An 18,318-nucleotide genomic window follows, 5' to 3' on the forward strand; every position below is an offset into this window, starting at 1 on the left:
TCAAAGTCATCCCCATCCCTGTATTGAGCAAAATGTTTACTGACCTTTACAGCTTCTGGGGTCTAGTTATTCCCTTCCCCCTTACCTCAATGACCCTCTTGAAGGGTAAGACGCTCCACTTCATGCCAGCACTGTATCTCATTTTCCTCAGCTTCTAAACATCTCAGTTTCTCTGCTGATTCCAGTTTAAGATGTTTAGCCTCCAGTTCAAATTGACACTGCTTCTCCTCTGCAGCCAGTTGTTTGCTCATCAAGGCATAGTCTCTCTTCAGTCTCCAGTCATCTGGCATCGAGTTCATATTGACGTTGCTCCTCTCTTTCCTCAGCCTCCAGGCACACTCTCTCTAACTCCAGATGGATTCTCAGGTCCTCCAAAGTAAAGGTGGACCATCCTGTCTCGGCAGGCTGCACATCCCCAATACCAAACTGGATATCCTCCAAATGGCTGGTCTGAGCTGATGTTGCAACTAGGGCTGAAATCATTCCTTCCTTAGTCAGGTTGGCCTGCACCAGTCCTCTGGCTTTACATTCCTTGGCCTACTGATTCTTTATCAGCTTACTATAGTCTACTGCTGACATCTTTGCCTGCTATTCCCAACTAACTAAAGAAAAATAAATATAACTGTGGTGGACTGAGATTCTGTATGTTTACTTTGTGGTTGCTGAGAGTGCACACTTTAATGACAGCTACCCACAGGCTACTGAAATCCAATTAAAAATCCCACACTGCTGGCACCAATTAATGTGATGTCCAGATAATATCCCACTGAGTTGCCACCAAATAATGAGACATTTCCCACTATACTGGGTCAGTAACTAAGGATCTTCAATCCTCACTACGGACTTCAATGTCACTTAAACAGGAGTAATATTTCACAATCTTCCCGTAAGAGCACAACAATAACACACTCTATAACCTGGGACTGGACTGTATACATCTGTCCACCCCTAATGTAGCTCATTATTACACACTCCAGAGCAACGTGTTCCAGTTTAAGACCTAGGATACACTCACACTTAAATAAATTAAATCTCACACATCCAAACACTTCTGACACAGATTTCCAGCTGTGTCCCTTCCCCAAAATAATACGGTAATGCTTCCACCAATCAGAGTGTCTTCAAGTCAACAAGCAGCAGGTCATACTCCTTTAGCAAACTAGACATGTTAGCTTGGAATATATGTTCATCGCACAATCTCACTCTATAGGCATCCTACATTTCTTCAGAGCAAAACTGTGTAGCAACAAGGTTAGACCCCCATGAATGGAAACTAGATCAGGGAGTCTTCCAAGATCTCATCCACCTGTGGTGAGTTCCTCAAGTAGACCTATTTACCTCCTCTCTGAACAATCAGCTGGCAAGATTCTCTCCAGGACTCCATGCAAGAAGGCTGGAAGGCAGATGCCTTTTCCTTTCCTTGGACAGGAATGCTCCTGTATGCTTTTCCATCCTTTACAGGGACTATATTACCTTATCGAAAAACCTAGTCAGTGAACCCCTGTTCACCAACCAATAAACAACGAACTGTCATGTCTTTGAAATGCCACGTCAGCCACTTTTTTTCCTAGGGGAAAAAAATCATATGGCCAACCAAAAATAAAACAATATTTCAAACCTTTCAAAGTGGGGGGCTTCACCCCACATCCCCCAATGTGGGGGGCTGTGCCCCCCACATCTGCCCTAACTGAATACACCAACTCTGAGATTGCACTAGAGTGGGGAAGAGGGCAAATTCCCGATCATGGCCAAGTGATTTTTTCCCCTAGGAAATAATTTGCTGAAGTGGTCATTCGAAGACGTGACAGTTCGCTGTTTGGTCAGCAAACAGGCGTTCGCTGTCTAGGTTTTTAGATAAGGTATTATAGACCCCCCATTTACACTGATATCCAGGGTAGTTCTGTAGATTCAGAGGAATCCCCCAACATCAATGTGATGACTCTTTTCTGGCCCAGCCAACAGTGGTTCTCCCTTATTTTGGAAATGGCCATGGACAATTACCACAAGCTTCCTCACAGAATGGATCTACTCACACAAGAACTGGGGTTTTCGATACACGCTGAACCCAATCAACTTCAACTGACTGCCTGGATGATAGGGTCATAAATTTCCTTTAGTATGTGAAGCAAGTACTAATGGAAACAAGAAAGCCTGATGCTAGAAAATTATAAATTAACAGAAGGAAAAGTTTTTCTAGTTGGTGCCAACAGCAGAACCAGCACCCATTCAGGGCTAGTTGTTCTCTGGATTTACAATATTTATGTGAGTTACTATCCTATGGCCTTTTTACTCCTCCATCAAGGTTCATTTAGTGGCCATTTCAGCATGTCTGCCTATGGATTCTCTGATTTCAGTGCATTCTCATGACAAAATGTTTTTGAAAGGGGTTTTACATAAGAGACTTCCAAGAAAAACTGTGATTTCTCCTAGGGATCTTAATTTTGTGTTAGAGAAGCTAACACTTGCTCAATTTAAACCAGCTCATCTGCCTAACATGAGGTTTTTAACATGGAAAATTGTTTTACTGATTAATCTGACATCTGCAAGAAGAGTATCTGAGTTCCAAACTCTTACTGTAAGCCAACCCTATCTTATTTTCCACAGAGACAGAGTTTCTTTCAGGATGAAGTATTCTTTTACACCTGAAGTGATATCGGAGTTTACTTTAAAGCAAACTATCCATCTCCCCATTTTTCTTCTTGAATCTAAAACTGAATGAAAAAGGATACCCCATACCTTGGATGTCCATAGGCAACTCAGGTACTATCCTGGCAAATCTAAATTGTTCAGATATTGTGATCAGCTGATTATTTCTTGTGAAGGTAAGAAGCAGGGACAATCTGTGTCAAAAAAGACTGTTTCCAATGGTTGTCTAAGGCATATTACCTTTTGTTATACTTACCATAACAACTCTATTCCAGGCAGGGTCAAGGCCTGTCTACCAGGCCTTGACTTACTCTATGACGTTTTGGAAAGGATTGTATTCTAGAAGTATTCTAGAAGCAGCAACTTGTTCCTCTATACATTTGTTTACTAGGTACTACAAGCTTGATTTCTTCTCTAGAATAGGCTTTGCTAGGACCATTCTCCTTGGGCTCCTGACCCCTTCACCTTCCACCTCCCATTTACCTATATAACTAAGGATAACTAAAGTTACTACCTGATGAACATAGCACAGTTGTGTAAATAAATTAACCATAATGGTAGATGTTCAAATGATCACTGCTGCAGTAGCTGCTCCCTCCCTCCCTCCACCCCTTTGTTTTTTTTTTGTTTTTTTTATATGAATATTTATTTGTGTTGTTCCTAACATAGTCGTTTCAAAGCTCAGCTTCCCTCTCTGTGGAGGCATGAAAGCTCTCAAAGACTTCGTGCCCAAACCTGTCTTTTCGGTCAGCTCAGTTCAAGCTGAATGAATGTTTGGGTGTATGGAAAGTACCCTGAATCTTTAGAAGTTGGCTGGCTGTTATATCCTTGGCAGGATATAACCCATACACCTAAGGCAATGATTATTCAAGCATCATGTTATGGTAAGTTTACTTACACAACTGTACTTTTTTGCAGCCTACCTTCTGTTAAATAAATATACTAAGTTTGAGATCACACAATATGGAGAAAGGGGAGATTCCCCAACCCTAGGGAGTGCGCGATCTTGCACAACTTTCAACCATCTGTTTTCTTCTGCAAAAGTGAGTTGAAAAAACTGTCAACCTTATTAAGTGGTCCCATATATATATATATATATATATATATATATATATATATATATATATATATATATATATATATATATATATATATATATGGATCTACGTCACAAAAACGAAACCCCATAACACAAAATCCACAACAAAAACCCCATAACACCAAAAACACACAACCATGTTAAAGCACATATATAACACACACATATACACTGCCCCAAACTACCTAACACAACATCCTACAATACAGCTGTGCCCCCCACACCCCCCCTTCTTTAATATTCTAACTCCGAGATTGCACAGACACACAAGGCAAACAAACTCACACCCACACATTACAGTCCCTCACACACACACACCACAGTCACAACACACACTTACACACACCACTAACACTCAAACATACACTTACACATACATAGTTACCTGCACCGCAACACCAGAAACGCGAAACTCAAAATCCTGTAATACCGGGATTTTGAATTTCGCGCTTCTGGTCTTTCGGTGTAATGGGGTTTTGTTCATGTCATCTTGGTGATGTGAGTTTCGGTGTTCTGGGGATTTGTTTTTCTAAAGTAGACCCATATATATATATATATATATATATATATATATATATATATATATATATCAAACATATTTTTATATAGATATACCTATCTCTATTTATATAGTTACATCTATACAGAGACATATAAAGATACAGATATATCTATATCTTTCTCCCTCTGTGTGTGTATATATATATATATATATATATATATATATATATAAAATGCATATCTATATATATATATATATATATATATATATATATATATATATATGTGTGTGTGTATGGGTCCACGAATTTCAGTATTCCGAAACCACAAAGCCGAAAACCCAACCACAACTCACAAACTTAAAAACACACAACCGCGAAAATCAATATCCTGTACTCACGCTACACATACAGTACACACATAAACATACAAACCCCCCCACAATCAAACAAACTAATGTAAACTACATATATGCACCTGCACCCCCATGTGGGGGGCTGTACCCCCCCACACCCCCTACTTAAATATTCTAACTCTGAGATCGCACAAACAGTAACACAAACGAAACTCACACACACACACACACACACACACACACACACACACACACACACACATCTTACAGTCCCTCAAACACACATACACACACTAAAACCCTAACCAACATACTTACACACACAAACTTACCATAATTAAATGCAAACATCCACATTCAGTACCACCAGAAGCAAAAATTCGAAATATCCGTACTTCGGTATTTTGAATTTCGCACTTCTGCCGGTTTGGGAAATGTGAGTATTCGGCTTTGTAAGTTCGAAATACTGAAATTCGAGATTTCAGTATTTCGAAATTACAAAGTGGACCCATATATAAATATATATATATATATATATATATATATATATATATACATATATATATATATTATTTTTTAATATTTACAAATACATACATACATATATATATATATATATATATATATATATAAAGAGAGAGAGGTAGATTAGAAATAAATATCTGTAGATATCTATGTATATATATGCACTTAAGACTGGCCAAAATTTCTTGATGGTTTCACGGACATCAAAGGAGTCAGTGCTGTAGGTCATCATGCATCTGAGACTGTTGCTGTTTCCACCTTTCTTCACATCACTCTGCTTCCGTTTTGAGTAGTATGGTTGCCCTTTGTTGTATCGAATGGACATTGCTTTGCCTTTACTCATGACTAATTGTTTTTCTCTCTGTTGAGCCCTGGAAATAAATTAGCTCTGAGGTTCATGATCCATTTGCTTTCTTCCTTTTCAGTTTTGTTGACAATCTCTCCTCCTCGGAGGTTAGTAGTCACATTTGAGATAACCATAAAGCTAAATGAATGCCCTGGATTTTCAGACACATGTCCATATAGTGCATTGGTTACCACTTTATTCTTGATGTCTAACAGGTGGCGAAGTATCCATTCCTTAAACTTTCTATTGGTCTTTCCTACATAATAGGCTTGGCACAAATTACAAGTTTATTTCCAGGGCTCAACAGAGTAGTTCCTATTAAACCTATTTTGAAAGAGAGAAGCCTAATTAAGAAATGAAATGGAGGCTTAAGGAAGGCATGCATCTGATTGCTGTATGTGATTGGTTGAGCAATTAAGGATCTTTATTTAACAGCAGTAAGTCAGGTCTACACACTAGGATCTGAAGAAGGTTTTTTAACTGAAAGCGCTTATCCTGTTTGACCTGCAACTTGAACAGCACAATTTGTGCTTTTTATTTCTTCATTTTATTAAAGCCTACATTTTAACAGAACTTCCCAGTGAACTTTTCGTTGTGGTGGAAGCCTTTTTTTCATTTTACTATTTTTGCCTATTAAGGCTTCCTCTGGAGGTGGTTTTTGGTTTGGTTGTTTCTACTTAGGATAGGTGTTACACCCTCACTTGCAGAGAACAGTCAAATATTTTCTATCAGGGACCCATGATCTCTGATTTGGAAGTTGTGATTTTCATCCCACCAACTCCATATGCAGCATGGAAGCACTCTGCTGTATGTCAGAGGTCATAGTTACTTGATGCTAGGAGGACAGCATTGACAGCAAACAAAAAAGAAGGAGCCTTCACATCTCCGGACTGGATACTCTCCAAACCTTGGATTGGCTGCCCCTTGATATCCTCTCAATGAAAATCAGAAACAAGAGTCCTATGCCTACCTTGAATGCATTCAGCTAAGCATCAGAAATGAATACACAACCCTTGCTCTGCAAACACAAGGATTAAATGACATGCAGCAATAGTCTCAGGACCTGTACTTTCACAAAACCTCCAACAAGACATCCAGGAGCACTTTGTCATATATCATCTCCAGACCAGCAAAATATATATAGGCCATAATCACAAATTACTGCCCCCCCCCCCCCACAAATATCTATAGAAGGACTAAGAATCTTCTGTAGTATGGCTAAGAAAGGACCCACATTTCTCAACCTGAATTAGATGTTCACATATTAGATGAAGTTTTCTTTCAATAATCTGGTATTGGCTTTTCCTAGGAAGCTGAGAAGTGTGATTTCCCCAACTGCAATACACACACACACACACATACACACACACACACACACACACACACACACACACACACACACACACACACACACACACACACTCTTCTCCCCCTTTTTGAAAAATAAACAAACTGAAAACTCAAACCTGAAATAAACATACTGAAAAAAATGTGTATTGTGAGCACTTTCATTCCTACTTTATTACAATGGAACTTGCCATTTTGAAAAATGGGACTACCACCTCAATTTTTTACTCCAATATATTGTCCTGTCCTTCTGTTTAGCACTAAAATGACACATTAGACACAGTAGCCCATCAATATCCAGTGTGTTAAACATTTCCACTTTGACCTCATCCACAACAATACTCACACAGAACAATTCAACTGTGCAGCGATCTCCTCTACAAAAGTGGATCCAATCCAGCCAGTTGTTTCTGCTGTTATTTCATCAGAGGGTATGGTTGTTGAATTTTGGAGTTTCTTAATGTCTTCCTTAACAGCTGCCTACAATGTCCCCAGTTCTATTCCAAATCACTGCCAAACTGGTGATCAGTTGACACTTCAGCATCAATTTTGATGTTAGTCTCTAGAACAAACAGCATCAGGTCCCAAACATGACTTCAAAGTGCACCACTAATCTTTGGCCCAAGTTGAACTGGTACCAGGTACACTGTTTAGCAGCTTTGTGTTTGAATACAGTGTTCATTAAGGTCAGTCTGTGACAGCAGAGAAGCCCCATAACAATTCTTCACTGAAATCACACCCTCCAGGTCTCTCCATTATTAACCATGTGAGTGTTGGTGGTGCCCTATCAAACACCATTGCCGTGGTCTCCAAAAAGGCTGAGTACTCTAAAAAAGTGGACAGTGCATATACAGAGAAAACAGAACTTTCTTTTTTGCAACTCAAAGTCAGATTGAACTGAGCCTTTCTTGTTGAAGAGTTGAAGGTTAACGTTACACAATCGTGGAAATTCCCTAATGCAAATTTAAAAAATGTGTAGACCAGACGCACGGTTTTGCAAAAATACAGTTCCATGGACTAGATGAAGTGAAATGAAAATGCTGTATAACTATTTATTGAGTCAAGCAATGTCAGAAATTCCAGTGTTCTGCTGTAGATGTCATTGATTCCAAATATCCTATGGACTGACTTAACCACTGAGTTTATAGTTTTACAACACCAAATAGCTGATAGCAGTACTAGATAAATAGTGTAGGCCCCTAATAACTGAACCAGTGCAGTCTACATCAGCCAATGTAGTCACTTCAGTTCCAGACAGAACATTTTCTATGCTTGAGATATCTGTCCTAAAGTTAGATTACAGCCATCTATTGAGAAACATTCAGTTCACTAAGTTTTATGAAAATATTGGACTCTGTTACAGAAACCTCATAACTTTGCGTCCTTAGATCAGCATGAGATACTAGAACGATTAACAGCCAATATGAGGAAAGCCATAAAGATAGCAGATCTCAAAACTATTTCTTGGACTTCTGGTACAGTGCTCTGTGGAGATGCATGCCTCAAGTCACTCATAAATAATCTGTGCAAACTTGCTACAAGTTGGTCTTTAATTGATAGAAGTCAATGAAAGGGTAATTTAACAGGCATGCTCTCCCGTGTACTGGCCCACTGTGTGAGGGGAGGGTTGTCTTGCTCCCACCCCCCTTACTTACTATTGTAACTCAAAGATCATCCTAGAAGTCAAGCACCACAAGGACTAAACTGGCAAGAATACCAGTCCTTGATGCTCCTAAACTAAAGACAGCTGCAACAGAAACACATTAAGTTTTTCAAACAGGAAAGCTTGTGCAGTTCACTAGACAATGAGCTTAAACGTTCTAGTCATTTCTGCAAAAACTCAAAGATCATCAAGAAAGCCATGACTGAAGCTTATGTGGAGAATACTGTTGTCTTACAATCTCTAGAATAACTCTTAAGCAATGTGCGCTGCCCTACATACTGTCCTTTTTTCTGCTTCACCTAATATTTCCAACAACAGAAGTATCAACCTATTTCCCCAGTCATAAGATACCGCAAACAAGGCAAAGAATTGCACATGCACATCTAGACATAAGAAGATAGAACATCAGCTAACTCCATTAGAGGACAGACTAATGGTGCTTTGTTGAAATGTTCTTTACCTTAGCATTCATTTTCTGCATATAATACATACAATGCCACTCTCAATGAACAGAATCATTTAGCAGTGAAAACGAAATTGTAATAGCAGGGCATTTAGCTGCAGAAGGCCAAGTGCACTACACAGATAATTAGTAATGGAATAAAGAAGAAATTAAACTAATACCCCTCCTCCGGCATTACCTACAAGTGGGTCATGAAATCAATGATATTGGCAATTGTTCCTGTAGCCAGTAAGGAGTAGCAAATGGTCCTCCTTAAAGGAGAAGACGTCGCCATCACAGGGTGTTTTTTTTTTAATTGATGCCTCTTACAAGTGTGATGGTTCTGGAGCCCTTGTCTGCATGCCAAAATTGGGATTTAATGGGGGCCAATCGGGAATTCGTTGCACCCTATTATTTTGAGCCCAGAACCAGGAAGTGCCGAGGAATTTGGTACAGTAGAGCTGTATGTTATGAGTGCTACGTGCTATGAGTTGTGCCAACATTATGTTGTAATTTTTTATCCTAATTGCCCCTTCAAAGTTTCTATCACCTCCTAACATCTGATTACTATCCATAATATCCAGGTTCCCCGGAAGTTTTCGATCGCTCTTTACGGGGCAATATCACCAACGTTGAGAACCACTTGTTTAAGCAAAAGTAACTCACATTTATGTTACTAGTTATTTAAACAAGTAATATATTATATTACTTTGTTACTATTTTGAAAAAGTAATTAGCTATATTACTAGTTATTAGAAATTGTAATATATTGCAGTACTATACTGCATATTGTAATATATTACTCCCATCACTGGGCTCAGCCTCATTTTTAATTTCTATGCTATGCAGTATGAGGCCATTTTAAGGCATGTATCTACATAGTAGCTGTCCCTGCTACTAACCACTAAATGTATAATTACAAATAAGGCTGCCTTGTAATTACATTTTTTCTCCAAGGCAAAAGGTACTCCATAGCAGTTATAGTGGTATTTTGAGGGACAACCATCATGGGTACAGTACAGGTCCCATAACTATACAAACCTGTCCCTGTTTTCTAATAACACTACTTGTGGAATTTAATGAACAAATAGCATTGTTGGAAAAAACTGAACTGACATTATTGAATATATTTAACATGATTACCTCAATAAAACAAAAATGACAAATCTCAGCAAGAGCTAAGTTTTCTGGTAGAAGTTTTACACTGTGAAGCTAGAAGTAGATGCTACATCTGCAGCAAAATGGAGAGGGACTTCACATTTGTTTTCTAGAAATTGTAAAAAACCTGCAGCAATTCAAATTCAATGAAATAATTTAAAAATCTGTTGTGTCTGCGCCTGAAAGAATCATTCAGCTATACTGACCTTCTGGATGCGGCATCTGCACTAGCAGTGCAAAATTCCCTAAAACCAGACAAACTATTTATTCCACAACTATTCCATTGCCAGCCCACTGCTGGCTAATGTATGTGGACAAAAAATATCTGCTGGAGACAAGTGCTAGCACATTCTCAATGATGCAAGAACATTGCCTGCCATGTAACAACTTATATCAAGCATGATGAACATTCTGCCTTGCAATGTATTTGCAAATGGCACATTTTTGTTAAGAAATAAGTGAGCAGATGTTTGTAATCACTAAGAAATGAAGAAATTATGGTAACTATACATTTACAATGAAATGCATAGAAGAAAAAGGATAATATTATGTCTCATTTGGTGATTAAACACAAGACATCTATCGTACCATGCTCCAACAATACCCTCTGGACAGATCACCATTCTAGGGGTTTTCTAACTGAAAGGATAAAACTCTTAAGGGGAAATTCAACACCTACCTGTTGAGAGATTCCTATAGGCATAGCAGCAGTGACACCAGCATAGTATGTGGGAGGTCTTGGGTTCAAGTCTCAAATGACAACCAATATTATCCTTTTACGTCTATGATTCTATCAGTGGCCTTCTGTGTGTGTGTGTGTGTGTGTGTGTGTGTGTGTGTGTGTGTGTGTGTGTGTGTGTGTGTGTGTGTGTGTTTACAATATGACCTTAATCACCATGCTGAGGGTCTCCTAGCTGAAAGAATAAGGGTGTTAAGGGAAACTCAACATCTATCTATCCACAGGCTCTTGCTGGTCCAGTGGCAGAGGCACCAGTATGGTATCCTAGAGGTTTTGAGTTCAATTCCCAAATGAGAGCTAATATTATCTTTTCATTTTTATGATTCTATCAGTGCTTAAGCAGTGGGTTCCCTCTGTGTGTGTGTGTGTGTGTGTGTGTGTGTGTGTGTGTGTGTGTGTGTGTGTGTGTGTGTGTGTGTGTGTGTGTGTGTATCCTTGTGATTTGACAGTGATATGCAGTATGTTCACTCTTCTCTTCTATGAAATATCACATTTCTGCAATCTATTAAATCAAATGCCAAACAGAGTTTTGAAGTAAAAAATTATATTGTGTTTACAATCTGTATTTCGCATCCCTTCCCTTTCAAACTAATGCTGTTCAAACATGGGGTTGTAATATTTACACTGACTGTTGCACAATGGTGTCTAGTGTTTTTGCAAAACTGGGACTTGCTGCTGTGCCTATGTGTTAACTAGTTATTTTATGTTCTACATTAAAACTGTATGTATAAGATTTCTTTTATGTTCTGCTTTTGTATATAATCACTCAACTGTAGTGCATTTACCTGAAGGCACTAAATTTGTGTCCTATTTCTTGTCTCTGCTGTTTTGCATCAGTTTGTTTAAGAAGCATTTATTAATTTATTTATTTAACTTATGTTTGTTAACAAAGATAATGAAATGATCCCAGATGGACCCATTTCAGTCACAGTTCATGGTTTACAGCAAAAGCACACCAAGTAGCAATGATCAATACATGGCTAGTATGATTCAGGAGAAACAATGTCAAGTGAAACAAAAGCACACATAAGTAATCTATATATTTAAAATGTAGATATTCACAGAATTATCTGAGAAATGATGATGGACCATATTAAATTCCTTAGGTATATTCTCCCCTTTTCCTGTTTCCCTTAATCATCTTTATGAAAGAGATAGAGAGTGTACAGTTTTAATCTCACGTATAGTTGGAATTGTGGTGAGACCATTGCAGAGTGAGCAGATGAGGATATGCAGAGCATGGCAATATACTGGTATTGGAGTCCCAGGAGATAGCATGCATTGTTCTGAAGTCTAGAGTCGTATCATAACAGAAACAAAGGTGAAAATCAGATACTGAAATTAAGCAAAGGGAAAAGAAGTTTAAGTAATAGCTGGTTGTTTAAAGCAGAAGCAGGTAGCTCTCTTCTTTAGGTATTTTAGCAGATCTTCCCTGAATTTATTGTATGTGAGAACACATGAACATAATTAGAAAGACTGTCTCACAATTTAGATCCTAGAACTGAAAATCTATGCTCAGCAATGGCTAGTGTTGTAGCAGGTCTTAATAACACTTTTGCAGCATCATCATGGGACCAAATATGTTATGGAGTGTTCTTAACAGTCTGTAGCTGAATACAGTTTTGAGGAATTCCAGCTCACTGAGAGCGGTCTCTTTAGAATGTGAGAAGAAACCAGAAGCACCCAACAAAAACTCATGGAGAAACAGGGAGGGTATGCACACTCCGTGCAAATAGCACCATAGCTAAAAACTGAATTGAGAAAACACTTGTGAAACATCAACACTCACCATACCACTGTGCTGCCCCTATCTATGTTATTATATTAAAATCATAACAGAAACAAAGGTAAGAATCAGATGCTGTTTGTTTTTTTTTTCTCTGCTATAAATCGGACAAGTCGACAAAGCTCTGTCTTCACTTACAGTGAACTTTGCAACACTTTCAAGTGTTTCAATTGTATTTAGAGCCATCCATGCTAAGAATATTTTCTTGATTTACTACACTTATACTTAATATAGTGATCACTACTGTTCTGACCATATTTTAAAGCATTTATTTAATTTTGTGGAAAAAATAGTTACTTCTCTGGTTGTGGACTTTTTTTAGTTCTGTTTGCCTCCAAATAGCCTCACAGAAGGGTGAATTAGCCTTTGACAGTTGTTTGTTGTTTAATCTACATTTCAGAGCTGCTTTTAACTGTGTTTTTACATTAAGAAATTCCAGGATCATCCATCTTGTGACAGAAGGTGTTTACCTGGTCTCTCTGAATTGGAAAACACTTCATAGACCTCAAAGTGTGGTCGTTTATTGGTTAGAGGGCATAGGAGTCAGTTTTCAAGCTTTTTTCAATACTATAAATCAGGCAAGTTTGTGCATAGCTGCCCAGTGAGCAGCAGCAGTAAGCAGTGTCCTGTATAACAGCAAACACCTAAACAGTAAAATTTCCCTATAAAGTTAGGATTTGGTCCAAAACCTGTCAAACAGTGTAACAGTGTGCAGAATTAAGCTTAGAGCAGCTAGCTTGCACATGGAATAGCACTACTATATCCTAGCACTAAATAACATATTTTCCTTAACCCCAGAAACTAGTTTGCCTATCAAATAGCTCTAACATATCTTAGATCTGTATAGCATCTTTCCCTTAACCCTATAAATTACCCTAAGAGACCCCTCTTAACAAAAAATCCTTAATCAGCCCACCCTATTATAGGACTAGACAACATGGATGTGCAATTTCCAAATGTCTCTGTGGCCAGTTTGGCACATCTGGGCATTCTACTGCACATAGCAATTGCCTCATGTTCTCAGACAATCAGTTAATTATTAAAGGAAATAACATGGTATGCAAGAGTTATAAATATGCAACTTACTTGGAGGCAAAAATCTCACAAACAGACCAGGTTGTCAGGAGTAAATAATATGGTTGTTGTTTGTCTTTTCGACTTTTCCCGGTTAGGGGTCACCACAGCGGAACTCCGGTCTGCTAATAATTGGCAGTAGATTTTTTTATGGTGCCGAGTTGCCAGCCCGACACCCAACCTTCAGCGAAGGCACACCCATTCACGCATGTCTTTTGGAGGCCACTCGACCGTGGGGAGAACGTAAATAATATGGTACACAAGAGAAATAAATATACAACTTACCTGGAGGCAAAAATCTCACATACAAACCAGGTTATCAGAAATACCCGCAGTACATCCCTCACACACCACTCACCACACACGCACACACACACACACACACACACACACACACACACACACACACACACACATTGTCTTATACTGAGGTGCTTAAAAGAAATCTTTCCAAATCTCATAGACTTCCTGTACCTTCCCCTGTAGACTTTCAGATATTGGCCAAAGCTTTAGCCACCCCCTTAGAGCCTTTTTTAGGTGATGACAAAAAGACAAAACTACCAACATCGTGAAAAAGTCTCCATGCAACCTTAAGGTGTTGCTGCTCAATGCTAGGAGCCTAAACAAAAAAAAAACTCCACACCCTTCAAGCCCTCATCACCATGGAGAATGTAGACATCTGTCCCATGAGTAAGACTTGGTTTAGAGCCATAGAAAGTATTCTGGCAGTGCAAGCCTACAAGCCTTCCACACATTTAGACCAAAAACAGCATAGATTGGAGCCAAAGGGGGAGGTGTCTCGAACTGTTTTAGCAACAAACATGCCTCCAGGATGGTTAAACAGGCTGACACCATAGAGCTCATCCATGTGCAAGTCACCATAGATAAGGTTCACACCATAACATGGCTAGCTACAGGTCACCATCTATGCCCCTACAGTCTCATAACTCTTACTCAAACCTACTAGATGCACTTAAACACCCTATTCTTGGGTGACTTTAACTACTGCTCTATAAACTGGGAAATTTGCACTGCCTTAAATTCATAGGTATAATGCTTCCTAGACTTCATTAACACAAACACCCTGGAACAGATAGTGCACGCTACAACCAGAAGATCAAACATGCTGGATCTGGTACTCATCAACACGAGAAAGAACTCCATTAGTGGAATCCTCATCCTAACAGGGTATATAGTAAAAGAAGAAAACTCATGGCCAAAATCAGGAAGAGCAACTCTCTTAAATACAAGTGCTCTCTAAACAAGAAACGAAAAGTCCAAGGTCAAGTATGAGGTCAGGACAGCATTGCAGACTAAAGACAATCACATGGCCTTCTTCAGCCATGTTCGGAATCTTAAAGGTAACACACAGCAGTGTGCTGAACTGGTGGTGCATGGTACCTCCTTCACTGAACATGGTGACATAGCAAATATAGCAAATCTACTGAGTAATACATTCAGCTCAGACTTCACCCCCACTCCCCCCAAAGCTCCATCAAATGAAATCCCTTCCAACATACTACCCCTAACTATTAGCAGGAACCAGGAGCTTGCAGCACTTGATAAAGCCAAGAACACTCCATGGGTCCAAACAACATCCCCAGTAGACTACTGAACAATCTAAAACACCACCTGTCAGGACAACTTGAGTGATTCCCCTCCACAAGACAGGACCATCAACCAACTTGGAGAACTACAGACACGTCAGTCTAAGAAACCTAATATGCAAAGCAATGGAACAAAATATCATGGAAATGATAAACAAGGACACTGTCAATTGGAGCCATCACAATTTGGCATTATTAAGGGAAGGTCATACCTACTTAACCTGGTAGAGTTCTTTGAGAAGGTCACCAAGGCAGCAGATGACAGAATCTTGACCTAAGCAAGGCATTTGATACAATACCCTACTCAGGCATTGTTCACAAGCTCTCTGACCTAGGCATAAATCCCCAAATAACTCACTGAATTACTGGCTGGCTCACAGACAGGACCCGGGAAGTCAGGATCAGTGAGACCACCTCCACTGAGAGACTGGTCACAAGAGGAATACCCCAGGGCTCCATCCTGGGCCCACTCCTGTTTGTCATTTACTTCTCAAAAGTCAAGGCTAACATTCAATGCCAATAACTCATCAAGTTCGCAGATGACTAAACTGGGAGCTATTATAGATTCCACCACCGTCCCAGACACCAACTTTTTGTAACAGGGTTTAACACAGACAAATGACTGGTGCCAAAACAATGGCCTGAAGCTCAATGCCAAAAAATGCTTTATAATGCACTTTGAAAAACTGTCATCCCAAGTTAATTACTCCATCAATAAAACACCCCTAAAAGTTGACCCAGTGTTAAGGGATCTGGGTACATATGTAGAAAGCAATCTGGACTTTGACCAAAATATAACTAAGATAGTAATAAAATAATTCTGTGTCACCCAACTTATAGATAAGAGTATGACATCCAGTTCCAAGGAAGCTATAGTACTACTCTACTTGGCCCTTATTAGACCTGTCATGAAATATAATGCCCCCTGTGGCAGACACTTCCACAGCTGGAATGCCCACAGAGGTTTCTCACCAGGAGAATTCAGGGCATGAATAGCCTGTCCTACACTGATCACCTAAGGGTTCTGTCTCAGTATTCAATCTTCTACAGGCTGCTGACAGGGGATCTTTGCCTGGCTTACAGGGCATCCTCAGACACAGTCCTGATGGATCTGTTGCACATGCACAAAACAAGCAGCACCAGAAACACTAGATCCAGGGATCTGATCTTCACTTCTGACATAAACAGAACATGCTAGAGCTAGAGATATGTGTACCAAAGGACCCCTGCACTACAGAATAGGCTCCCCATCCATGGAAAACAGAGTTTATCCCTGACCTATTTGAACAAAACCTTGACAATTGGATGGGAAGTCATACATTTCCAAGGTCTGGCACCCATGTCCCTTATGGACAGAGGCTACCAATAAGAAAATTATTATCCTAAATAACACCCCACTACAAATCCTTAGTTACTTCACTATTAATATCCATCTCCCCACCCCCATTCCCATAGTGACACCCATTATACTCAAGACTCAAATGGTTTGGGGTTCGGAGCTAGTCTTGTAAGGACCCTAGTGGTCATTAGCCTAGTAACAACCTATGAACCTATAAAATGCAAAGATGAGTCATGTAGCATGAAGAGATAACATCAGCAGGATGAAGCAGAAGATAGTGCTTGTCATTTTTCTTCCACAGTTTTCTCTGAATATTTGTTTAGCATTAAATAATAATCCCCAGTATGAACAAAAGGCAGCTGAGAAATAAACCAAGATATCCAAAACTGAAAACGTTCCACATGATACCTATAAAAGGAGAAAGTAAGGGAACACAAAACCAATTGCAAATGTGCTGCTGTAATGGCAGATAACATGCTTCACCCAGTCTGTCCTTGTGAGTCTTTCCAAATCTGTACCCTACTTTGCATTAATATGTTCATCCGTATTTCACACTGCCTGGTGACAGAATTTTCTGGGTAAGGACATCTTCCAAAGCAAAGCTAATATGATGAAGCCAAAAAGGAATTTAAGAGGAATGTGATGCTATATAATTATTACAGTGTAAGAAATGTGTATAATAGATGTCCTGTCAAGTAGCTGAAAGTTAAATGGGAGGGAGCCTTGCTTGGGTGTGGTAGAAGTGATTTATGTAGGGTAAAGAATTTCTGTAAATCACTTAGGTCCCTGTGGGAAGAAAGATGGAGCAAAATGAAGACTGTGTGAATCTAATCTAATTTTCATGTGTTACAGTTTTAGATACGTAAACACTAAACAGAAATCTCACAGCATATACCTGGAACAATATGGTAGAGCCCCCTCCTGTCAGAGTAGTAGTGCAAATGCATTGACCCATCTTTATATCTCTCGACTTTAAATGAGGGGGCATTCATTTCCTAGAAAAAAATGAAAGAGAAATAGGCGAGAATTAAATATTCTAAATCATATGATCATTTCTGATGCTAGAAAATGTGATGATGTGGTTCTATACAGTATCTGTAGAGCTTCTGTAAACAGTTTCAAATTGTCACTCATTTTATTTGGCAAGAATTACAATTATGCCTTTCAATAGTCCAAAGCTGAATAATGCCACCAACAGCCCACTTTTTGCAAGCTCAGAAATCAGTCCTTCATCCATTCCTCAGTAAAATGATATTTATTTATTTATTTATTTTATTTATTTATTACATTTGATTACCGGGGTAGTGCACTGGGCCAGAAGAACACATTTTCAGTGGAGGCCCGGGGAGAAAATCTCCACGTTTAACACATACAGACAAGAAATATGTTACAATGATACAGGATATATAATACAACAGCAGCAAGTGCAACAACATTATGATTACATATGCTGGATTGTTATCAGAGGTAAAATTGGAGATGAACATTATGATTATTTGCAGTAGCTTGGTAACAGAAGGTGGAATGGGGACAAACAGTGAGAAAAATATCATATAGTCATAGAATGAAACTATAAAATAAAGGTAAATTAAATACTGAGTGCGATATCCTTACACCTATGAAAAACTGTATTTTCTGACTTTGAGGTTGAAATCAATAATATTACTCACGGATTCTAACACACCACTGTT

The 18,318-nt window shown here is 39.0% G+C and overlaps 1 protein-coding gene across 1 annotated transcript in view; it reads right to left on the reverse strand.

Moving 5' to 3' along the window:
* The window catches only part of LOC122801219 (guanylate cyclase soluble subunit beta-2-like), a 475,593-nt gene that overhangs the window by 450,349 nt on the left and 6,926 nt on the right, over positions 1-18,318 (reverse strand). Inside the window, exon 4 of the mRNA XM_044070773.1 lies at positions 17,523-17,622. Within this exon, the coding sequence (XP_043926708.1) occupies positions 17,523-17,622 (100 nt within the window). The remainder of the gene's footprint in view (positions 1-17,522; positions 17,623-18,318) is intronic.

This window comes from Protopterus annectens, chromosome 4.part1 (genome assembly GCF_019279795.1).
Source record: "Protopterus annectens isolate FY-2018-M chromosome 4.part1, PAN1.0, whole genome shotgun sequence".
In the NCBI taxonomy this organism is placed as follows: domain Eukaryota; kingdom Metazoa; phylum Chordata; order Ceratodontiformes; family Protopteridae; genus Protopterus; species Protopterus annectens.